The sequence below is a fragment of the Rhinatrema bivittatum genome, chromosome 1, assembly GCF_901001135.1.
Source record: "Rhinatrema bivittatum chromosome 1, aRhiBiv1.1, whole genome shotgun sequence".
In the NCBI taxonomy this organism is placed as follows: domain Eukaryota; kingdom Metazoa; phylum Chordata; class Amphibia; order Gymnophiona; family Rhinatrematidae; genus Rhinatrema; species Rhinatrema bivittatum.
In genome coordinates this window covers 56497241-56523374 of record NC_042615.1, presented here as the reverse complement: position 1 = coordinate 56523374, position 26134 = coordinate 56497241, and the positions used below count along the sequence as shown (strand labels likewise).

At 43.3% G+C, this 26134-nt stretch overlaps 1 protein-coding gene across 5 annotated transcripts in view; it reads left to right on the top strand.

Annotated features, from left to right (window-relative positions):
• Positions 1–26134, top strand: part of SH3D19 (SH3 domain containing 19) — a 247586-nt gene that overhangs the window by 104061 nt on the left and 117391 nt on the right. For 3 of the 5 annotated variants that reach the window (XM_029605834.1, XM_029605745.1, XM_029605658.1), the window contains exon 4: positions 14069–14111. In XM_029605834.1, the coding sequence (XP_029461694.1) occupies positions 14069–14111 (43 nt within the window). Of the gene's footprint in view, positions 1–13485; positions 13524–14068; positions 14112–26134 lie in introns of all 5 variants that reach the window. The other 2 variants (XM_029605915.1, XM_029606005.1) reach the window with 2 other exon arrangements.

Sequence of the window (26134 nt, the reverse complement as noted above, 5' to 3'; positions counted from 1 at the left end):
ATCCTTTGTTTACCTATTTTGATCATGTAGGATGCATAAAAAGAAAAGAAAAAAAAAAGAGAGGCTGTATCATGGCAAAAGGAATTTAGGAATGGATGTGTGTTACAAGGGAAAAATGCAAAATTTAAAAGTGTACCCTTCAGACTGTATGTGAAACAGAAAATTCTGTTTAATAATAAAAAGCAAATTAGCATATGATTGACTTGTGATAGGACCCAGGGGGAAGGCATGATCAAGGATTATTGACCCATTTGACAAGTAATAACTCCTATTGATTTTACTTTTAGCCCTGAACAAGCCTGTAGTGCCCTGTCTGGCAGCCCTTATTGTTTTGTTAATTTAATTTGGGGAAAACAGCAGAAGACTTTGGTGTGTGTAGCTCAAGATGCTAAAGGAATACGTTTGCACCGCTTCCCTTCCCCCACCTTGCTAATCTGAGGCACTTGTGTACCTGGTGGTGCCTGACTAGCCTTTCTGACCATAGATTTCCACTGCGTGGAGGACCCAGTTTTGCCTCTTTCTATAGATAAGAAGCCCCTCGTCCTGGGGCCATGCTCCCGGCCGTGGTGCTGTTTTAGTGGCTTGTGTTGGTGCCAGCTACACACAGATAGTGTAATATAAGGGTCCAATTCCAGCAGCTTCTGGCAGGCAGCCTTACTTGACATGGCGTAGAATTAATCATTTTGCTTTATTTCACTCCTTTGTGCCTTTCTCAGTCTAGTTCCATCCAAAAAAAAAAACCAATTTCTTTATATGGAATATGACTCCCCCCTTCTTTATCAGATCACTAACATCTGCGTTCTGTGATGGGGAAGTGCAGACCAGGGAGAGGGACTAGCCCAGGACCATATTTGCATATCAAGGGAACAGCAGTAATTTTACACAGGTGGGCAAGTAACAGCTTCTGCTCTTTAAAAAAAAAAAAAATAATAATTTGTGGCCTATACTTATCAGTGTTTCTTAGCCACCAGTCTGACAGCATTTTTGCAGATCCACAAACTAATGGTGATTGCAGGAGGATAAAGAGGAAGCAACACCTGCCCTGCGGCTGTACACGCCGCACTGCGCCCTGCATCACAGCCAGCAGAGATTTTTCTTAGCGCAACCTCCCACCCCGCTGGTTTTTGTTTTTTTTCCTCCAGACGGGGGCCGGTCCTGAGGCCCTCGTCTCTGGGAAGAGGGGAGCAGGAGCAGCCGCCGCCGCAGATGAATGCTAATGAGCTGGCGTGAAATCGAGTCAGGGCCTGCTCCGCTTTCAGGCCGCGCCTCTTCTAGAGAAGCCAGGAGGGGGACGGGCCACGGCAGGGCCGCAGAGCAGACATTTTAGTGAGACTTGGTGCTGTCTCGTTCGCATTCCGTTGCAGGTGCTCCCTTCCTGGAGATCAGGCCTGCGGGACCGGTCCCAGTTGGAAGAGAAATATGTTAATGGGGAGACAAAGAGTGGAAGGGGCTTCTTATTCGTTTTAATGAGTTTGCTGATGGCTGACTTCGAGGGGGGGAGAGACGGAGGCTGAGTGAGAAGAAGAGGAGGTAATTTTTCTGAGGACTGTACAGTTAACTGGCTGGGAGAGGGAAGGGGGGGGAGAGAGGGAATTTATTTTTATTTTTAGAAAATTTTCTTAAACTGGCTAGTTACCTTCTTAAAATGACACAGACCAGTTGCAGGGCTGACCCATAAGATTAGAAACTGGCAGGGCATATGAACACCTCCACTTCAGCGCTTTAATTTTCTGGAAGACCTCCCCCCACCCCCGCCACTCATGCATTTTAAGGAAGGAGGTTAGCTGATCCCAGGCATGCAAAAGGTGGAGAATCGCTGCATTTATGCTGTGTACAGTCTTTTTGGGATGCAGCGAGTGTGCTAAAATATCCTGCTGGATCAGTTGGGTGGGAAGGAAAATGTACAGTGGTTCTTCCATATCCAAGGGAATGAGATGTGACATGAGCAGCCTTTGGATTTTTGTATTTGCACAATGTGTGCATTTTAATAATTTGTAATCCACTTTGAGGTAGACAATCAAATAATAAATAAATGTTTCCCACTTCTGATTTTCTCTCTCCATAGTTGCTCCCCTTCCTTCTCCATAAGCCTCTCCACTCTTAATTTTCTGTCTCTCCTTGTCTTCCCCTGCATGTGGTACTTCGTGAGCCCCTCAGTGTATTTTCTTTTGACCAAGCTTTCACACGGATGTGTACCCTCTCTGTTCTTGTCCTTTTTCCAATTTTCTGAAGTTTTTATTTCAGCTAACTTGTGTGTAGTATTGCCTTGCTACCTCCGCAGCCCTTCATCAGCACTTTTCAATGCTATCTTTAAAAACAAACAAAAAAAAAAAACCCCAAAACTTGATATCGCATGGTGTCTGGCTCCAAGAAAGCCACTTCCAGTGGCTTTAAAGTTTGTCTGTGGCCACAAGATGACCATCACTGTCCGCCATGATATTTGTTAAAGATGCCTCAGTCCTGACCACAATTCAGCCAGCTGCTATGACCTTGGTCAAATATCAACAAGGTCCCAGAGGAACTTCACAGATTAGTCAAAAGTCAGAAATTCCTCCTCCTAGAATGGGGCTTCCTCAGGCTCCCTCTACACTGAGTTAAGCAGGAGCTTCTCGAGCAAAGCTCCCCCAGCTGTGGCACCATATTTCTGATTTGTCATAGTTCAGGGGTCGAGCAAGATGTGGAAACATTGAGTGCAGGAGCCAGAAAACTCCTAGGTATACTGAGGTTATTCCCCCTTTATTCATGGTCCCCATCAACACAGAAGAAAATGTCACCACTCCTCAGAGCCGGTGATGCAGTTGGTGCCGAAGGAGGCACCAATGATGGACCAGCCCTTTGTGTGGTTAATGCATTTGATGCACTCAATGCAGAAGTAAGCATTGGAGGGACTTGGAGGAAACGCCTTTCAGTTACTTCCTCAATGTTGGTGTCCTTAACTCTATTTCACCTCCTTGGTCTGGACTTCAGATCTCCTGGAGCTGCTTCCTTACTATCAACCCATGGGCTTCATTTGGAAACTGCAGACCAAATATGCTCCCTTGTGCCTCTGGTCTCTATGCAGCCACCAATGCAGTTAACCCAGGAGGGGTGCCCCTTCTTGGAGTCTAGTATGTGCTTCTCAGGAGGATGACCCTATGTTTGTTTCAGAAGAGGATGTCTCTTCCCCAACTTTGGGTCAAAGAATACAACAGCCTATAAACCAAGTGGATGAATTGGTCAAGACTTTCTTTACCTCATTAGCGGCCAGTGACGAGGAAGGCACCCTTCAACTTCTCCTTCCAAAATGCTGGCTTTGTTCCCACAAGGGGAATCTTCTCAACTCCACGCCTCCGGAACTCCCATCAGAGCTCCCAGTGGTAAGATCTAGCCCTCACCACCAATCCCTCTCTGTGAAGGAAACCAGCTAGTCTGAGGATGGGAGTTTGGGATGCCACCATCTGGAGTATGCTCCAGGAGTATTCCCCTATAAGATGACACGGCACCTTGCCCTGATCACCTATGTCAGGGGTGGCTACCTCCTGTCATCAAGAGGCACAAACAGACCTGGTATTCAGGATATCCATAATAAACATGTATGAAAATATCATTGTATGCAAATATCTCATGCATACTTGTGTATAACTTGATAACCAGACCTATCTTTGGTTCTTGAGACCAGGGGTGGTCAACTCCAGCTCTGTCTTCATTGCGGTCATGGGCTAGTGTCCTGGATTCAGAGGAAGGGTCTATAAGGATCCCCTCAGAACCCTTACCTATCATGCCAGATCATTCATCTCTGCCAGAAGATTTCTTGTGCTCTAAATTCTTGAATAAGTTAGGTAAAGTGATTGGAATCAATGTCAGTAGACCCAAAGATCCCCGCACAGAAGTCTTTGAGATACTGCCGATTTTGGAAACACCTGCTGAGCGTGCAGCAATACAGACTGAATTAATCTTGCAAGAACTACAAATGAGAATGTGGGATAATCCAGCCTCCTGCCTACGCTGCATCCTTCCACCTCCCAGTAGCCAGGAAACTGGACCTCAACAATCTCTAGGGTTTGGTGTAATTCAATTACCACATCAGTCTGTGGTCATAGAGTTAATATTGAAACAGGCTCAAAAGACCAGGATTTTTCCAGTACCCCCCAGGGAAGGGAACCTAGCTTGTTGGACAACTTCAGAAAGAAAATCTTTCAGAACTCAATACATGATGCTCACATTGTTGCCCATCAGCTGTGTACAATATTTACACACCTGCAACAATAAATCGAAGCCTTTCAGAGTGGCTCGACAGGAAACAAGAAGCCTTATCAGCAGGACCTTCTGGTCAGTGTATGAATCATTCAGTGCTGCAGCAAGATCTTCTGCTGCAGCGATTGGAGCACACCAAATGGGTCTGGCTGAGGGCCAACAGCCTACATGAGATGTCCATGAAAAGTTGCCAGACATTCCTTGTTTGGGGGACATGTTTAGAGAAACCATCACATAGATCAAGGAGCAACATGCAGTCCTTCAGTTCTTATCAGTGGGGGTTGAGCGGCCTCCTTCTAGATGTCTTTAGTTCCTCTTTTGCCGTTTTCACAGTATTGCGCCCTACCTGCGCTGCTTCAGCAGCAGCTTACAGCTCAAGGACATCCACTCAAGAACATCAACCTACAGTGCCACAGCAGGCCCAGCAGGAGTTTTCTGATGAGTCTCAACCCTTAGACCTTTACCCCTCTGGTAGGGGGATAAATTCATCTGTTCCTCATAGTGGCAGAAAAACCACCAAGGACCGTTAGGTCCTCAAATTGTGGCGTTCAGGTACCATTTGTGCTTTTCCCATCTCCTTGTGCTGCATCAATGTTAGCCTTCAATCCAGCTCCTTCTCATTCAACCCAGCTCCATCTCAACATGGAGGTGCTCCTCAAATAGGCAATAGAGCTGGTTCCTCCCCATCTCCATGGTCAGGGATTCTACTCCCACTGCTCTCTTACCTCCAAAATGTCTGGGGGATTGAGATCTATCCTGGATTTAAGAAGCCTGAACAAGCATATATTCTAGAAGCAATTCATAATGAATTCTCTCCATTCCATTCTCCCCTTCATCTAGATGGGGGAGTAGATGTGCTTATGCTAATGTTCCTATCCCTCCCTTCCCACTGGCATTTTATGGTGGACTCTTTCCACTTTCAGTACAGAGTGCTCCCCTTTGGCCTCTCAGCAGCACCGAGGGTCTTCACCAAATGCCTGCCTGGAGTAGCAGTATATCTGCAATTTGGAGCATCTGAGCCTTCCCTTATTTGGAGAAGTGGCTTATAATAGTGAACTGCAGGGAGCTGTACTAACCTCCCTGCAAAAACTAGTACAACTGCTACAATTACTAGGGTTTCTGGTGAATGTTGAGAAATCATCTTTAATTCTTTCCCAGAAAATCAAATTCATTGTAACATGGATAGATTCACTACAGGAGAGAGATTTTTTTTAATCTAATCAGAGGAATACTCCCATATCCCTTGTAGTCAACTATTGAATGCAGATCGGTCAACAGCCAGAGAAGTTCTAGTTGTTCTGGGCCACATGGCATCTGCAATTCACATAGAGGTCCATATTTTAAAAGCCATTTAGATGGATAACATAATACTTATCTGTCTAAATGGCTTACCTGGCTCCATGCAGACCGTATCTGGCTAAAGTCTAGTCAGCTAATAAGTTAGGAGGCTAGAATTTAGCTGGATAAATTAGGGGCAGTCCAGATGTGTAACTGGGAGGAGGAGTTAGCCGGCTAAGTTAACCAGCTAACTTATATTCAGAGTTAACCAGATGACTTTGCCGGCTAAGTCTGGTCAAGTCAAAGAGCTGTCCTAAAATTAGCCGGCTAAATACAATAGTATGGCTGCACTATTGAATATGCCTCCAAAGTTAGCTGGATAAGTTTATCCAGCTAACTTTGCTATCCTGAGTGTGTCTGAATATAGACCTCATAGTTTCACTGACTTGCCTTCACACGCATGTCCTACAGAGGGGTCTCCACTCCCAATAGGATCAGCTCACTCAACCCCTGAGAAACCAAAGTGTGAATTTCACAGCAAATGAAATAGGATCTATGTTGGTGGCCAAACCCCTGCTTCCTTCAGGAGGGATCGTAACTCAGTCTACTTCCTCTCCATGTTACGTTTGTGACAGATGCCCCCATCAGGAACCTTTTGAATTCAAGGATCATGGATCATTCCTAGAAGGAATTTCAAATCAACTTCCTGGAATTGAGAACAATCAGATTCACTCAATTCCTCCAGGATAAGAGCATTCTCATTCAAACCAACAGCAAAGTAATCACGTTCTATATGAACAAGCAAATGGGCCCCAGGGTCATGGACTCTTTGCCAAGAAGCGATAAAGATATGGGATTAGGCATGCAAACTAGAACGGACTAATGTAAATCAGTTGTTTACTCTTTCAGATAATACAAGGTCTGGGGGGCACACCATGAAGTTAGCATGTAGCACATTTTAAAAAAAATCAAACAATGTTAGGAATTAATAGGAAGAGAATGGTGAATAAAACAGAGAATGTCAAAGTGCCTCTATATCGTTCTATGGTGAGACCACACTTTGAGAACTGTGTTCAGTTCTAGACGTTGTATCTCAGAAAATATATTGATGCACTGGAGAAGATTCAGAGAAAGGCAACCAAAATGATAAAGGGGATGGAAAGAGTAGAGGTTAGTGCTGTTTAGCTTAGAGAAGAGGTGGCTGAGAGGGGATATGATGGAGGTCTAAAATATCAGGAGAGGGCTAGAACAGGTTAATGTAAATCGGTTGCTTATTCTTTCAGATAATATAAGGAGTAGGGGGGCATGCCTTGAAGCTAGCTAGTAGCACATTTAAAACAAATCTGAATTGTTTTTCACTTAGCACATATTTAAGCTCTGAAATTCATTGCCAGAAGATGTGATTAAGGCAGTTAGCTTATCTGGGTTTAAAAAGGTTTGGACAAGTTACTGAAGGAGAGAAGTTTATAAACTGATATTAGTTAAATTGACACAGGAAATAGCCACTACTTATTACCAGCATAAGTAGCATGGGATCTTTTTAATGTTTGGGTACTTGCCAGATACTTATATCCTGGCTTGGCCACTGTTGGAAACAGGATGCTGGGCTTGCTGGACCTTCGGTCTGACCCATATGGCAACTTCTTACGTTCTTAACATCAAATTGTCTCACTGGCAGCCTACCTTCCAGAGATCTTCAATACATTAGGAGATCGCCTCCGCAGAGTTTTTTAATCACACAAATGGTCTCCATAGTAGTCAATAGCCAACGGATTATTCAGGCAATGAGGACTTGCAGCGATCGACCTATTTGTGTCAGAACAAAACAGAAAACTTGAAAAGTTTTGCTCCATTCATCCCAGCGAGTGCAAATAAGTTCAGGACACTTTTCTACTCATGTACGCCTTTCCACCAATTCCACTGATAGCCAGAATTGTGCAAAAAGTGCTCAAAGACTGTGTCCATCTGATCCTCATAGCTTTAGCATGGCTCAGACATATTTGATTCGCATGTCTAGTACAGCTGTCCAGCAGTCCTCCGATCTTCCTCTGGTCAGATTCATACTTATTAACTCAAGAAGAGGGAAGTCCTTTTTTTTTTTTTTTTTAATCCAAACCTTATCTTCCTCAATTTGACAGCTTGAATGTTGAACACTTAGTGATCCCCACAGTTATCCTGACCCAAGGAGGTTAAGGACATAATAGTGACTGCCAGAAAACCATCCATAAAAAGACCCTATGGCAGGGGTCAGGAACCTTTTTGGCTGAGAGAGCCATAAACGCCACATATTTTAAAATGTAATTCCATGAGAGCCATACAATATGTTTAAAACTAAATACAAGTAAATGTGTGCATTTTATGTAAGATCACACTTTTAAAGTACAATAAGTCTCTGAAAATATTACACCAGGCCTTAAGACACCAATACATCTCCTATTAGGAAAACGGACCAAGTCAGGCTGCTATAGAGTCCTACACAGAAACTACACGCCAGCAGAAAACCTCACCTGAATCACGTGCTGTCCCTCACCTAACATAGAATAAAGAGACCAAAAAGCATAACAAGAAGCATGCAGACAAAAACTGAATTGGAAACTGCAACAAGCCAGAGTCTCTGTATGCAGTGTAACAAAGGAAAAAAGAAACATCACACATCCTTATAAAACAAATCAAGAAATATAAAATCATCAGCAGTAAAACTGTACTAACAAAAAGAACATATTTCGAAACAGCTGATGAGTGGAATATCCAATAATTAAAAACTCATATAAAACATTTCCAGATACCAACAAAATATTTCAAAATAGCAGACACAAAGATCCAGTAATGAAAAATAATAAGGATACAAAAATTTTTTTGCTCTGCATACCTGGGAACGTTTGATATCCAGGTGTCCTGAGATTGTTCTGAATTAGCAGGAGGTGGGGTGGTTTGCTTGGAACTTTCTCCTCTCTCAGTCACATACAGCGCTCTCTCTCACACTGGCTCTCAATGACACACCTATACACACATGCTCTCAGTCACTCACATATACAAATGTTTTTTCTCTCTCACTTATATAGGCTCTTAATTACACATTTACACACATGCTGTCTATCTTTTCACGCTTACACACACACAGGCTTTCAATCACATAAATACATGCTGTCTTTTTCTCTCACACACAGACTCTCATTCACATGCTTACAAACATGTCCTCTCTTTCTCTCATTTACACACAGGCTCTCAATCACATACTCACATGCTCCCTCACCTAAATCAGCTCTCAATCACACACATACACACATGGTCTCTCTCTCTCATTTAAACACAGGCTCTCAATCACATACTCACATGCTCCCTCACCTAAATCAGCTCTCAATCACACAGACACACATGGTCTCTCTCTCTCATTTAAACACAGGCTCTCAATCACATACTCACATGCTCCATCACCTAAACCAGCTGTCAATCAGACACAGACACACATGATCTCTCTCTTACTTATACACACAGGCTCTTAATCATACATACACATGATCTCTCTCACACACAAAGGATCTCAATCATACACACATACTCTTTCAAACAAACAGGTTTTCAATTACAAACTTACACATACAGGTTCCCAATGGTAAACTTACATTCATGCTCTCTCTCTCACAGGCAGGATCTCAATCACAGACATACTCTCTTTCACATATACAGGCTCTCAATCATTCACATACATGCAATCTCTCACTCACACACACAGGATCTCAAACACACATGCTTGCTCGCTCATTCATTCACTCTCTCTCTCTCCCCCCCCCCCCCCCCCCGGGAACTCGCGGCAGCAGCAGCCACCTCCCAACGCTAACCTCCTTCATTTTCAGCCCTCGCCGAGGCGAAGGCGGAGTCCCATCGGCCGCGGTTGAAGATTTTCATTTTCCTCCGAGCCGCGCTGCAGTCTTCTTCCCATCGGACACTAGCGTGCCTGCGCGGGTCTTCCCGCGCAGGCACCCGATGCTCTCCACTTCCTCTTCCGGGCCGCGGGAAGAAGAGAGCACCGGCGTGCTCTCTTCTTCCCGCGGCCCGGAAGAGGAAGTGGAGAGCATCGGGTGCCTGCGCGGGAAGACCCGCGCAGGCACCCGATGACTCCAGCGCTGGCACCCGGCTGACACCCGATGACTCCCGCGCAGGCACCCGGATGACTCCAGTCGGCGTGCTCTCTTCTCCTCCCCCCCGCGGCCCGGAAGAGGAAGTGGTGAGCATCGGGTGCCTGCGCGGAAGAAGAGACCACGCTAGTGTGGTCTCTTCTTCCCGCGCAGGCACCCGATGCTCTCCACTTCCTCTTCCGGGCCGCGGGGGGGGGGGGAGAAGAGAGCACGCCGGTGCCGCTGACTCCAGCTGTCCTGCCGCGTTCCGCCCGGGCTGACAGCATTTTAAGCCCGGGCGGCGGAGGACCGGGGAGCAGCTGGGTCAGCGGGGAACCGCGAAGTATGGCGACACTTGTCTGCGAGCCAGATGCAGCCCTCAAAAGAGCCATATCTGGCTCGCGAGCCATGGGTTCCCGACCCCTGCCCTATGGTTTTAAATGGAAAAGGTTCTCCACATGATATCAAGACCATACATTAGATCTGCGCATACAAACTCAAATAATTCTGCTTCTGGACTTAGCACCTCGTTAGTAAATATACATCTCATTGCCATAGCAGCTTACCATACTCAAATTGACAGTGAGCCTATCTCCATTCATCGCTTAGTTTCAAAGTTTATGAAAGGCATTTGACATTCTAAATTTCCAGTTGCAAAAACAACTGTTCCACGGGACCTAAACATGGTTTTCGCACAACTGATGAAACCGCCTGTGGCACTGGGGTAGATTTTATAAAACTATGCCCGCGTGTACTTTTGTTCGCGCACCAGGTGCAAACAAAAGTACGCCAGACTTTATAAGATACGCGCGTAGCCGCGCCTTATAAAATCCGGGGTCGGTGCATGCTCAAGGGGGTGCACATTTGTGCACCTTGAGCGCGCAGATCCCTGCGCGCGCTGCCAGTTCCCTCCAAGGCCGCTCCGAAATTGGAGCGGCTTCTGAGGGAACTTTCCTTCGGCCTCCCCCCACCTTCCCCCCCCCAGCCCTATCTACAATCCCCTACCTTTATCGTGAAAGTTACGCCTGCCCTGGCCATGCCCCCAGAACGCCCCAAATGATGCGCCGCCGCGACACGCTCCCCCCAGGAAAACCCCGGGACTTACGCACGCTGCCGAGCCTATGCAAAATAGGCTCGGCACGCGCAGGGGGGTTTTGAAAGGGTTATGCACATAACTTATGCGCGTAACCCTTAAAATCTGCCCCACTGTGAGCAGTCTTCGGATAGCCAGAGGACTGATTCAGGCTGGACTCTGGCAGAAAGCTTGCTTAAACTTCTTTATTAGTGACAAGAAAATAAATAAAACTAGCTCTGCTATTCTTCACAGTTCAACAACACATATGTAGTATTACAACTTAGTTCAGCAGTATTCACTTTCTCTGGGCTTCCTTATCTCACCTAGACCTTCCTGTTCCCCCTTGGGCCTGGCTAGTTATACACCTTCCCACTGATCTCTCCCTGACCAGGATTCCCTGCTGGCTTAGACTTTGGATCCGGTCCTTTTAAGGTGTTATGGGGTTTTCTCCTGTATATTCCTTCACATTGCCATTTGAACCATTGGAGGCAGCTTCTCTACAGCTTCTAACATGAAAAGTAATATTCCTTGTAGCAGTAATGTCAGCCAGAAGAGTTAGTGAACTTCAGGCTTTAGTTCATTATCCACCTTATATGCAAATCTTCCATAACTGGGTGGTGGTCCGCACCCACCCAAGGTTTCCACCAAAAGTGGTCTCAGCGCTCCACCTTAATCAAGTCATCATGTTTACCATTTCTTTCTGAGGCCACACATACATGAAGGTGAGAGAGCCTTTCATACCTTAGATTGTAAAAGGGCCTTGAATTACTACAAAAGTAGAATTCAGCCACATCATCAGGCTTTGCAACTATTTGTTTCTTACAATCTTAGCAGACTGGGCATAATGGTGGCCAAACATACATTGTTCATCTGGCTAGCAGACTACATCGTGACCTGCTATATGCTAGCAGGACTCCAAATTAAGATACCATCAAAGCTCATCAAGTTAGAGCCATGGTTACATCAGTGTTTCATCTTTGAGCTCTCAAAGATATCTGCAAAGCTGCATCATGTCGTCCATATACACCTTTGTGTCCCATTATGGTCTGGAAATGATTGCAGTTTTGCCTAGCCTGTTCACCCAGTAGCCTGCTCTCTGTGGTAGAGTTCAGGTTGCCTATTCAGTAAGTGCTTTGTTGCAGCCCTCATCTTGGGATTCGCCACATGTCATGACTAATTCAGCCCTGCTTATTGACGGAACAAGCAAGTTTGCTTATCGTTAATGGTGTATCCTGTAGTTAGGATGAATTAGCCATACTAACTACTCCCCTCCCTGAAGAGTTGACTATCTAGCTAGAATTAGCCCTCTAATTGACCGAGGGAGCTCATGAGGCAACACCAGAGCAGGAATTCCCACACATGCTCAATACAGCAAAAGCTCTAACAGCTAAGAGAGAGAAGTTTGTATGGTGCCGCTGGATGATGTCACCCGCATGTCATGGCTAATTCATCTTGCTATCTACAAGAAAAACTTTATGGTAAGCAAATTTGCTTTGTCTCCATCGCCTCCTTTTAGAGACTGTTCCATGTATTTGCAAGCTTTTTTATGAAGAAATATTTCCTTATCTTACACAGCATGGGAGGTTAGCAGAAGATGCATTTTTTTTCATTACTTTAAGTTAGCAAACAGCACATTTAAAACAAATTGGAGAAAATTCTTTTTCATTGAGCAAACACAATTAAGTTCTGGAATTTGTTGCCAGAGAATGTGGTTAGGGCAGTTACCTTAGCTGGGTTTAAGAAAGGTTTGGATAAGTTCCTGGAGGGATAAGTCCATAAACTGCTATTAATCAAGCTGACTTTGGGAATAGCCACTATTATTGGCATTAGTAGCATGGGATCTATTTAATGTTTGGGTACTTGCCAGGTATTTGTAACTTGGATTGGCCAGTGTTTGAAACAGGATGCTGGGCTTGATGGACCCTCTGACCTAGTATGGCAACTTCTGTTCTTAGATGTCATGAATTTGACTGAAAGTTCATTGTCATCAGTATTCCAAATGCTTAAATAATTGACAAGCCATTCAAAAGGGGGAGCACAAGAAAAATTACTTGAGTGCAAACTGAATAATAATGTATAAGCAAACAAGTTAAACCCATGTTAATTAAACTATGATAAAAGTAAGGTTAGCAGGTTGGCCCAGTGTTATCAGGGGACAGCATGATCCAGTCCTGGTTTTGCCCCAATGCATGCAAGGACTTGTAATTTTGTTTTTTTGCGGCAAAATTAGAATTACAAGCACATGAGGAAAAACCAGATCAGGCTCAGCCTCTCCCAGAGGATCTGGAACCATTTGATGAGCGGCCACTGTACTGTTAAAGGATTTCAGCGTCTTTTCTGGGTGCATCGAGAAGTGAGATCCAGGGCCAAGCGTATTCAGCATCTGAGAAGAGGGTCGAAATCCTTCAGTGCACATAGTTGAGCGTGTTAGTGAATCTGTGAAAATCCACTAGGATCAAAACTAAGGACTCTGCTTTCAAAACTAAAATAAATAAATAAATAGATTTCCGTCCTATTATCTTCACTTGTCCCTGTTGAAATCTGAGGCTGGAGCATATTGTGTTGTCATTAGGCACTATCCAGGATGTCCTACCATTGGCTAATGTCTAATGGGTGTCAAAGAATGTTGATGCATGTTCACATGACATCTGTAAACATGCTCAATTTTCACAAAATATTTTTAGAATATTCTTGTCAGTTCTTTCTTTATTTTCTTCTCTCTACCCTTTGAAAAAAAATTTTCTATAATACTTTTTTTTTTCCTTCCCCTGTTTCCCCCTCCAGCAGTTATGAATGGTGCACAGTGATGCCTAATAGAAGAGGTGTGTTTGTACCAGTGATTCTGATTTTCTTTTAAAGCCATGCCTGGTGATTTGCCAGTAAGAGTCTGGGATACAAAACCTTTACTTTCCTTCTCATTTCATCAGTAATGTTCTGATTCAAAGACCTAGCTTTGGGGAAAATTTGGAACACTGTCAACTTTTGGGCTTCATTTGCTTAAATTAACCTGCTTAGAGGAGTAATTTTGCTGTAAATTTTTTAATAGGTGCCAATTACCTTTCTTGCTTAATTTTGAATACAAATCCCAATTGTAGCCCCACTCTTAAAATGCTAATCAACTGTGAAAATTTGCATCAATCTCTGATTTCCTGCTAGCAGGTGACTCGTCCAAAGTTATGTTTGTTTGAATAAAATGTGTACATGCGAATGTAGAAATTATTCCATTGTGCAGCTGTCGCATACTATATGTATTCAGTTACTGTCTTTGAAATGACTTCCTGAGATTTCAGCATGATCTAAAATTGCGCTGTCAGCTTTTTAGTGGTTTTGGTGAACCTAATGAACTTTTGTTTCCTCTTTAAAATAGCTTCCCGGACTACTATTCATGGTGAGCCGCAGAGAGAAAGGAGGTATGCTTACTTGTAACTGTGTATTGCATCAAGAATTATTAGAAAATTTTCTTTTCCCTTTATAAACAAAAGTCATTGCTTGCCTTTGATGAAGAAAATTCTTTGTGTCCATTATGCCTACCCTTGTACAGGCCCTAGGCTGTAGGAGTGGTTAGAGGAATGGGCTGGGAATCCAGGGTACCAGGGTCAACTACTGCTTCTCCCACTAATGCTCCTTTTTTTTAAAAACTTTTTATTTATAACTGCACAAGTGTACATAACAAAGGATTAAAAAAAATATACAAACAGTGAAATTGTCCATTAATATGAACAACAGTTGTTAGCTGGCGTACATGAATTTATAGCGAGATTGGGTAATGGCCTGGTTTGGCCTCTGTTGGAAACAGGATGCTGGGCTTGATGGACCCTTGGTCTGCCCCAGCATGGCAATTTCTTATGTTCTCATGTTCTTATGCACTCATAACTGTAAAAGTTAAATTGACCAGAGGTATCCCCCACTTACACATCAGTGACATCTTGAGTTTGCCAATCCCAGTAAGGTTTCCAGACTGTATCATCATCATCCAATTCATCATTTAGCATACATGTCCATTTTTCAAGATCTGCTATCTCTGCTACCTTAATCTTCCAATCATAAACCACAGGGGATAGTTTCCAAAACTGGGCTATAGTGAGGCGAGCTACTAACTTTTTTTTGGTGACCCTGCATGCTGGATCTATTTGGCCACCAGTCTACCAACCCCAGGGCAGGAGTCAAAACCAATCGCTGAATACAAATTTGTTCAATATAGGACATTATCTCTCCCCAAAAGGACTAGAAATGGCAGCACTCCTGCTACCACACATTACCTCTCCAACATTCCTTTCCCACGTCACTGAATTGGGCTAAACGCACAGGAGTACGATACATGCGGTGACTAATGCTCCTTTTAACCTTGGGCAAGTTACTTCACCCTCCATTGCCTCTGGTAAAATCTTACAACTGAAGCCTGCTAAGGCAGGGAAATACATTCAGATGTAGTAGGGTAACGTGCCTTGTGCTCAGGTTTGGAAAGGCGAATAAGTAAATCTGAAATCCAGTTCATAGATGTCGCTTCCACAACCAGGATTATATAATATAACTATCTGAATGGGTTTGTCTATACACCCTGCCCTTTCTCTCCTCCCCCTCTCTCACACTTCCTCAGCTGCCCTGGACTGCAGTATTGACTTAGTGGTTTCTAATGAAGGACTGCAAAGTGGGTTTTCCTCTGCTCACCTATTCAGGTCCCACTGCAATCAGCTGAAGATACCATTGCTGTTCGCGGCTGTCTCTCCCCCCCACCCCCAGGAACCTGAGCCCATTACTTCTGGGATTCCTCCCCTCTCTTCCCCCACCAGTTAAGAAACTCAAACTTTTTTCTTCTATGCAGTAATGCAAACATAGCCAAGACCAGGACTGGCCCTCCTGATTCATGATTGAAACCTTTTAGGGAATGCAACAGTATCTGTTTTCTCAGTTTTGTAATACATTTTGTTCTTCTCAAAAAAAAATTTTTTTTTTCACAATTTAATGGCTTTAGCAGACAGAATGATAGTAAGGGCATGTTCAGATTTACTAGAGTGAGATGTCACTAAACAGATCCTAAATATGTGTATCATGGAGGGGGAGGAGGGGAAAAGGTTAATGTGTAGTGCACTAATAGGGTGCACGGATGGAGCCGATGCAGATAAATGGTCAGGCTCTGTCTGCAGTGCTGTGTCCAGTTCTGGAGGCCGCCTCTCTGAAGGAGGTGTAGACAGAGCAGAGGCAGTTCAAATACGGTAGTCCTCCTCCTCACAATCTATAATGAGGTAAGAATTATGAGAGTAACTAGGCATGCCTTGTAGGAGAGAAGGGAGGAGGATTATGAGCTGCACATTTATAAGGAAAGCTTCTTTTGCATAAAAGGAAGATCTGAAAGAAAGGCGGTCATGATATGAGATTGGAAAGGGTTTGCCTCGAGAGTAACCAGTGTATCTCCATAGAAAGTTTGGAGAATCTGTTGAACAGCTGATTGGGACAATATTGGTATCAGATATTCAGAAAGGCATCAAACAGGAAGAGAGAATTACCTAGTGGTGGGGAAGTGGAGTCTGTGGTTTTTAAGTAGGTAGGGAAAATGGGCAGAGTCGACGGGCCCTGGTGGTCACTGTCCGTTTTATGCAATTGAGATGGAGAGACATGCATTTTGCTTCTTTCTTGGATGACTGTGTAGCATTACATGTACAAACATTTACTACTTAATCTCATCCATCAGGGACCGCTTTTAGCCCCGTTTCCTTTCAGGAAAATTGAGCGTATAAAAATCATGTCTGTGTCCTCCATAATAATTTTTGAGCCACTCATTTAATTTTTTTTCAAATTGGTATCTCAGATGATAAGCACCCCATGACTCTCTGTTCTTCATGTGCTCTTGATGCCCACGACACTTAGAACTTCTGAAAAGGGGGAAGAAACAGCCCAGTTCAGTCAAAATTTCGGACAGATCAGAACGCATGGGCCTGCCATTGGTTAGTAGTCATAGCTATATACAAATTTCAGTACCAAAGGAGGAAGCCAGGCATCATGAAAACATTTGCATGTATCTTTTTTTGTTCTACAAAATTGTTTAATCATTTTCAGAGCCCATCTGCTTTCTCCACATAAAGATGATGACATTGACATTCGCCAGCTGGTAATCTTCCAAAGTCACAGCCGCATCTTGAAGACTGACTTAGACAACAAAAAAAACAAACAGTGTGCCATAGTTTAGAAGTAAAATACTAAAAAGATCCACGTTCTCTCTATTAAATTTTATAAGACATATAGTTTTACCACGGGAAGTGAGAGAGGCTTTACACAGATTTTGGAAGCACAATGTCTTCAGAATCGTGCTAATTAGACTGCAGCATTGATTTCCTTCTGGCTATGACCGGAACCCTGGAGAAGGCTGAACCATCCAGGGTCATCTTTTGCCAGCAGAGGCATCCCAAGTGGTGCACAGCTGTCCCTGTGGCCAGGAATAGCTTGTACAATCTGGCGCAGCACTGCAGCTAAACCACCATCCCTCCCTATAATGTAATCCAAATATTGTATTTTGCAGTTTGATAGAAAATATGACATTCAGATCATTCAACTCACTGGAATCCATTGCATGCTAAATTGCAGTGAATCCCAGTGTGTGTTATAGTATGTATATATATATATATATCACCCCTATGGGTAGGCTACTAGAGGTCCCTAATTCCCCAGAGATAGGACTAGGAGTTGACAGCCGCACATTTTAATTTCGGCCTGCACTGGGAAAGTGTACAGAAAAGCAGAAAAAGCTGCTTTTCTGTACACCCTCTGACTTAATATCATAGTGATATCAATAAAACCCTCTGACTTAATATTTATTTATTTTATTTATTTTAAGTTTTTCTATACCGGCATTCGCGATAAATATCGCATCATGTCGGTTCACAATTAACAAGTGGATAGGAACAAAATCAAAAAATAACATTTAGTAATAAATAATAATAATAGTAGTAAAAAACATAGATCAAGAGAGGGCTAAGGAATGCAGTTACAATAAAACAAGGGAATAAAATAACTTGGATCTGAGAAAAGAATGCAGGGGTTTAAATTAAAAGAATATATATGCCAGTCAATGTGCTTATAGCCTTGATGAATTGCCCTTATGAGGTAGGGATGTTAATTACCATGATTAAGGCAAAGTCTGGGCGACTGGTTGATAATGTAATAAGTTCAGTTTAGTTCAGGAAAAGCTTTCATGAATAGCCACGTTTTAAGTCTTTTCCTAAAAGTAGGAAGGCATGGTTCCTGTCGCAAATCTGGTGGGATAGAGTTCCACAGAGTTGGTCCTGCAGTGGAGAATGCCCTGTCTCTGGCGGTTATGTGCTTCATGGTTTTGGAGTGTGGTATTTGTAGGGTTTCTCTATAGGACTCTCTGATTGGTCTTTTGGACGTGAATTTTTTGAGAGGAATTTGAAGGTTGAGCTGAGATTGTTGATGTATAGCTTTGAAAATAGTGGTTATGGACTTATATATGATTCTGTAGTGAATTGGCAGCCAGTGCAGGTCTTTGAGGATTGGTGATATGTGGTCTCTTCTCCGTGTGTTTGTTAATATTCTCGCAGCCGTGTTTTGGACCATCTGAAGGGGTTTAGTGTGAGATGCTGGAAGACCTAAAAGCAAAGAGTTGCAGTAATCTAGTTTAGAAAATATTATAGATTGTAGAATAGTTCTGTAGTCATGAAAATGGAAGAGTGGTCTTATTCTTTTTAGGACTTGGAGTTTATAGAAACAGTCCTTAGTAGTTTGATTTATGAATGCTTTTAGGTTTAACCTGTTATCCACGATGGCTCCTAAGTTTCTTACTTGTGGCGTTTGTAAATTGGGTGGAGGATTTGTGTCAAAGTAACTGTTTTCAGAAGAGATTAGGAGGAGTTCACTTTTTGAAGAGTTTAGTATTAGATTGAGGTTTGAGAGGAGAACATCAATTTTTTGAAGACAAGTTTCCCAGAATTCTAGAGTTTTGGTGTAGGATTCTTTAACGGGTATGACTATCTGGACGTCGTCTGCATACAGAAAGTGTTTAAGGTTTAAGTTAGTTAGCAGTTGGCAAAGAGGGAGCAGGTATACATTAAATAGCGTTGGTGAAAGGGAGGAGCCCTGTGGAACTCCCGTGGATGAAGAGTAGTGTTGGGATTCTTTGTTGTGGATTTTGACTTTGTATTTTCTGTTCCCTAAGAACGATTTGAACCATGATAGTGCTGTTCCGGTTATTCCGATGTTTGCTAATTGAATTAGTAGGGTGGAGTGGTTAACCGTATCAAAGGCAGCTGATAGGTCCAGTAGGATCAGTAAATAAGTGTGACCTTTATCCAGGCCCATGATGAGGTAGTCGGTCAAGGAAATTAGCAGTGATTCAGTACTTAGAGCTTTTCTGAAGCCATATTGAGATGGGAACAGAATGTTGTGTTCTTCGAGGTAGTCTGAGAGTCTGGAGTTAACTAATTTTTCCATTACCTTAGCTATGAAAGGGAGATTGGATATAGGACGGAAATTGTTAGGATCATTAGGATTTAAGTTGGGTTTTTTTAGGAGCGGTTTGATGGATGCAATTTTCAGGTCGTCCGGGTAGATTCCTTGTGCTAGGGAACAGTTAATAATGACTGTCAGAGCATTGGAGATTGTTTCTGGTATTAGCAGGAGAAGTTTGGATGGGATGTGGTCTAAAGGGTGAGATGAAGGTTTCATTTTCTTCAATAAAGAGAGAATCTCAGAAGTAGTGATGGGTTCAAATGATTGTAGAGAAATGTCTTCGTTGTAGTGGAGGTATGTGTTGGATGGCGTTGAAGTGTTGGTTCTCAGCTGAGTTATTAGGTTGGAGATTTTGTTGCTAAAGAAGAGGGCCAACTCCTCTGCTTTTTCTTGAGCTAGGTTGGCAGGGATGTCAGGAGTCATAGTTTGGGTTAAATTAGATACATAGGCAAAGAGGGCTTTGGAGTCAAAGATAATATGGTGGATCTTCTGTGCAAAGAAGTCCCTTTTTGTTTTTAATGTAGCGCTTTTGTATTGGTGGAGTGCGAGTTTGTAAGCAGAGAGGGATGTCTGTGTTGGTGTTTTCCGCCATTTGCTTTCCTTCTGTCGGAGGGAGTGTTTCAGTTTTTGAAGTTCTTCTTTAAACCAAGGTTGTCTTTTGGAGGAGTTGTGTTCAAGTTTTTTTGTTGATAGAGGACAGAGATTGTTGGCTGCTGTTTCTGTTATCATAGACCAAGATTGGAGGGCTGAATTGGGTGAAGAGATGTCTATGAGTGTGAGTTCTGGGCCAAGATGATTGTGTAATTCCTCGGATGTGCAAGATTTCCTGTATATGAATTCAGGTTGTGGGACAGGTTTTTTGCTTATTTGTTCCAGCAAAAAGGCGGAAGATATTAAAGTATGGTCAGACCAGGGAACGGGTTGGCATTTGGGTGGAGTTGGGTGAGAGATGCTAGAGTTTACAAATATTAGGTCCAGGGTGTGACCTGCTCTGTGGGTAGGTTTGTTTATAATCTGCTTGAACCCTATGGCCGACATGGCAGTTAAGAAGGATTCACAATTGGTTGAGAGAATGGGGTCGTCGACATGTAAGTTAAAATCTCCCAATATTATAGCGGGGTGTTCCAGATTTAAGTATGTTGTTGTTAATTCTAGAATTATCATAGTGATATCATAGTGATATCACTATAGAAATATCATAGTGATATCAATAAAACCACCAAAGACTGCTTCTTTAAACTGCAAGTCTTAAAAAGGATAAGACCACTATTCCATGACAAAGACTTCAGAACCATCCTCCAAGCCCTCATTTTCTCTAAACTGGACTACTGCAGCTCTACTCTACTTGGCCTCCCCTCCTCATACACAAAACCACTCCAAATGGTTCAAAACGCAGCAGCCCGTCTATTGACTAACACTAGGAGAAGAGACCACATCTCCCCAGTTCTACAAGACCTCCACTGGTTACCAATCCATTTCAGAGTCATTTATAAATCCATCACCTTGATATACAAAATCATTCACCAACATACCATAATCGACCTACAAATTCCGCCCCGTTTACACAAAGCCACAAGACCGACCAGGGAAGCCTACAGAGGATGCCTCATTGTTCCACCCACGAAAACCACTAAGCACAGCACCTTAAGAGACCGAGCCCTTTCCACAGCAGGACCACCGTTATGGAACTCCATCCCTCCAGATCTCAGAAACGAACCATGCCTCCTAACCTTTAGGAAAAGGCTTAAGACATGGCTTTTCAGGCAAGCCTTCCCGAACTCCACCTAACATGCACCATCAATAATTTCTCTGCTCAGAAGCTGTATATATTGGACTCCATATTTATATTGTACATTTGTTTATAATTAACCCCCTCTATCTCTCTTTACTCTTACAATCCCAGTTCATTAGCCCTTGTTAATTGTAACTGCTTCTTTTCATCACGTTTTATTATGTTTTTTTGGTTGTATTCTTCGCACCCCTGTTTTCTGTAAACCGACATGATGTGAACGAGTTCATGAATGCCGGTATAAAAAAACCTTAAATAAATAAAAATAAATATTTATATATAAATCTGAATATATATACTTATATATTAATATCATAGCGATGTTTGTAGCCAACTTTATTTCACAACAACTGTAAACCGTTCTGATGGTGAAACAGAATGATGGTATACAAAACACACTAAATATTAAGTTGGAGGCCCCAAAAATAAAAAAAAAAATTTAAAATTAAAAAAACAATTTTTTTTTTAAATCTGCCCGCGGGTTGGAAGACGGATGCTCAGTTTTGCCGGCGTCTGTTTTCCGAACCCGTGGCTGTCAGCGGGTTTGAGAACCGACGCCAGAAAAATTGAGCGGCGGCTTTCAAACCTGCTGACAGCCGCCGCTTATGTCAAAAAGGAGGCACTAGGGACGCGCTAGTGTCCCTAGCGCCTCCTTTTACCGCAGGCCCTAATTTGCATACGGGCCGATACTGAATCGCGCGCCCAGGACACTGGCCTGTGCGCGCGTTGGAAGAGCGGGCGCTCGCCGGCTCTCCCACGACTTTTACTGTATCAGCCCGTTGGAAATTGATTTGTCGTTTAACAGAATCGGTAAACTTTAGTATTTGAACACCCCATTCTGTGTTCGGGCTCCTTGATTATGCATCCTCAGAAAATACTATGACGAGCAGCAACACGAGGAGAGGTCACTCCCCCCAGCTGGACCATGGCAGAAGCTTTCCCCGTAGAAAGAACTCACTCCTGGGGAGAGTGGCAAGGAAAGAAAGCCCCAAGAGGTGATGTTATTTTGTGTATCCTCTGAGGAGATGCCCCTCAGGAGAATAGGGTGAAATACACATTGGACCTGTTTAAATAAAGGATTTTCTCACGTGGAAATGTAGGTTTGCATCAAGCAAAGACAATTGGGCCAATTTAGGCTGGCAAACACAGCACTAATTTCCTGATTAAAAAAGACCTGACGTGTGAGCTGACGTTTTGGTGTCAAGGTATTCTGCAATCCTCACCTTGGGTGCACTGATTGCATTATTTTCCCCAACATCAAGGTCAGGCCTGTACTCATTGGTCTGCTTCCTGCTTCTGGGTTTTGTGGAGAAAGATGGCATCTGTGTCCATCTCCAGTCTTCTAGAGCCACTCTTATGTCCAGTGAGACACTGATCAGACCTATCAGTAAAACTGCCGAGTTCCTTTTTAAATCCGATGATGTGTGTTTTCTGACCCTCCTGCTTTCTTTTCTTCTGCTACAAATACCACACAGAAGTATGTTCGTCAGGTAAAAGAAAAAGATTTTCTTTTACCTGCAAACATTTCTTTGCTTGCAAACATTCTTCTATTTAAATGTGTTAGTTGCAGTTCTCTTCTGGGAATTGTTTGTGTTATGATTTGGTCTTTTAATGTTTTTAATGTTTTTATCTTATTACATTGCAAAGTGCACCTTCCCCTACCTAACCCACCCGCCCCTACCTTTGTTGGAAAAGTTACGCCTGCCCCGGGCCGTTGCCGGTGCGCCATGTTCTGGACCAGGGGCTGGTCCGGAGGCTGCGGCCACGCCCCTGGGCCGGAACCATGCCCGTGGCCCCGCCCCTGATGACGCGCTGGCCGCAACACGCCCCCCCAGGAAAGCCCCGGGACTTATGCGCGTCCCAGGGCTTTGCGCACGCCGGCAGCCTATGCAACATAGGCTCGGCGCGCGCAGGGGGAGCTTGGGGCAGGTTTTCTGGGGTATGCGCGTATCTTATGCGCGTACCCCTTTGAAACTCTGCCCCTTAATGTGCTCCAGTCATCACTGAAGCTTTTCTCTGTAGCAGAGCTAAGGCAGACAGAGTGTTTTACCACCTAGGCGGTCTTTCCTGCGGGCATGAAGAATGTTTTAATGATTTGCTGTCTTCCTCCTTCCGTTTTTTTTGGTTCAGAGAGAACAAGCTCCTTTAAGATATACTCAGGGTTGGCCTGAATTGTCCCTACACTTCTCCCCTTAACTGAGATACCTGAAAAAAATCTTCTTGCCTCTCTTTACTGCCTCAGCTGTCTTTTTTTTTCTTTCTTCCACTTTTGTCTTTGCCGCCCAAACCTTCCCTCATCTTTCAACTTCACCAAATATTCTTCCTTCTGCTCCTCTTTCTCGGATCCTGCGTACATTTTGAATGCTCTTCTTTTTGCCCTTGCTTTTTCAGCCATCTCATTAGAAAACCAAATCAGTCTATTTATTTCTCTTACTTTTATTTCCATTCTTAAAATAAAGAATAGTTGCCCTTACTGTGGCTCTTTTTAGTGTAACCCACTGTTCTACTTTGCAAAGGATCAAAGCTGTCGCACCAGAGGGGGCAACCGACCTGAGTGCCAAGCCAGGGAGAGGGAAGTGTGATGCCACCCTTTTGAGTCAGTCTTTGAGCATGCAAGCCCAAAAGAGAAGGGGGCAGGGAAAGCAACTCCTTGTCTAGTGACTGCCCTGCAAGGGACTTCCACTTTGCCAGAGTTGGTACTTCTGAAGTCCAGAACTTTTGACTTTTCATTGACCCCTCTCTGCTTTGGCTCTTGCATTGCCATGCCATCTGATGACTGTTGGAGTTCAGAGAACAACTAGTACTACTACTACTACTACTACTACTACTACTACTACTACTACTTATTACATCTATAATGCTACTCGACGTAGGTGTGCTGTACAAAAACATAGAGTCCCTGCTATGTAGAGCTCTAAATCTAATCAAGACAAACATCCAAGCATTAGAAATACTTTTTCCATGTGTTAAGTACTAGGTCTGGAATCTTCTTCTCATGCTTCCCTGAGAGAAAGCCCCTTGAGTTCAGGGGGAATATGATAGAGGTCTTTAAAATCATGAGAGGTTTAGGATGGGTAGATGTAAATCGGTTATTTACACTTTCGGATAATAGAAGGACTCTGGGGGCACTCCTTGAAGTTAGCAAGTAGCAAATTTAAGACTAATCAGATAAATTAATTTTTACTCAACGCACAATTAAGCTCTGGAATTTGTTGCCAGAGGATGTGGTTAGTGCAGTTAGTGTAGCTGTTTAAAAAAAGGTTTGGATAAATCCATTAACTCCTTTTAATCATGTTGACTTGGGGAATGGCCTCTGCTATTAATTGCATCAGTAGCATGGGTTCTTCTTAGTGTTTGGGTACTTGCCAGGTTCTTATGGCCTGGATTGGCCTCTGTTGGAAACAGGATGCTGGGCTTGATGGACCCTTGGTCTGACGTAGTATGTGAAGTTCCTATGGTCTAACAGAATATGCTGATGGGGTGCTCCAGTCCTCTTCTGTCAGATTAAAATCTCCCACCAGCAGCAACTCCCTCACCATTGTAATCGTATATATTTATTTATTTATGTATGTTTGATTAGATTGCTATCTAGCTCTTCAGTCTGTCAATGATGATTTAGAGGGCAGTGCCATCACCCCTTTCCCAGGTAACCCGTGGTGTCTCTTTTTCCCATATCCCCTGCATTTTTTTTATGTAAAGTGCTCCTACTTCCCATTTTTGTTTGCTATATTCCAGTCATGGGTCTCACTGAACCATGTTTCTGTGACAGCCACAATATCTAGATTGCCTTTTGTCATTAGGGCTTCCAAGTCTGGAATTTTATTACCTAGGTTATGAACATTTGTGCTCCTGGCCTTCCACATACTCCTCCATCCTTGGTCTTTCCTCTGCCTATCCTCATACCTGCCTCTCCCCACCGCCTTGTTTTAATCTGTTACTATCTGTAACCTGCCCCGAACATTGGAGGGCGTGGGCTATAAGTTCTTTTAAATAAAAATAAATATTTTCTCTACATGTAGTCTTGTGAGAAACATACATTTTTGTGACACCAGTAACTTTATTACTTTCTTAGGGGTGACAGCCCGATTGAATCGGCTCCTGTCTGCCGCCCTTCTCCTCCAGTCTAAATTCTTGTCAATATACAAACTGAAAAGTTCACCTAGGGTCTTGATTCATGTCTCAGACAGATGCGGGCCAACTCCGGGATAAAATCGTGTATTCTTCCGAGTATCACCCCCCCCCCCCCCCCCCCAAGCCCTCTTCTTTCGGCCATGAATTAAAAATTCTGGGGTTACATCGCCTCTCTCTTCCATTTTGTTCTCACTTATCAGCTACAACAGAGAGAGACCGGACTATTCAGAAAAGAGCATCAACTTCAAAATTAATATCAGAATTAGATGTTTATCTTTCAGAGGTGAAATACTATAAACTGGAAGTCTTTTTATATAAGTGACATTCTAGTTGTGTCATTTTCTTTAGAGTTAGTTTGAATGCTCATAATAGGGTTTCATCACTGAGCCTGTTTTCAGTTATTCAGTGATCTACAAGTGGATCTCAGCTTAGAGTTCTGAAAACACTAAGGGCCTGACTTTCAGAAGCATTTACATGCTTAAAACTGGTTTGTGCATGTGTTAATGCGCCTTACTCATGAAGCTGGGTTTTTAAAAAACTGCTGCAATAGAATGTTACGTTTTTATATGCGTAACTCCTTTGAAAATTCACCTAATTAACTTGTTCGAAGGACTTTTTGTGTGTGTGGCTTGGTAGTTCCTTCTTGATCCTTTTCTTTCCAATTCATTTGGAACCAGGGCTAGTATTCTTAGTATTAGTATTACAAAACACAACAGCCCGAATCTTGACCAACTTACGCAGACACGACCATATTACACCTGTTCTAAAAGATCTACATTGGCTCCCAATAGCTTCCCGTATACAATATAAGACTCTCTCTCTCATCCACAAGGCTTTATACAATCCTGAAATGAACTGGTTTAATGAATCCTTCCGCTTACACCAGTCTAATAAGCCTACTAGACACGCACATCTCGCAACTATGCCCATCCCTTCCCCTAAACTCTACAAACTAACATCTACCAGAGCCCGTGCAATATCGATAGCCGGGCCGACCCTTTGGAACACAATGCCAGTTGAACTACGGCAAGAGGAATGCCTCAAATCATTCAA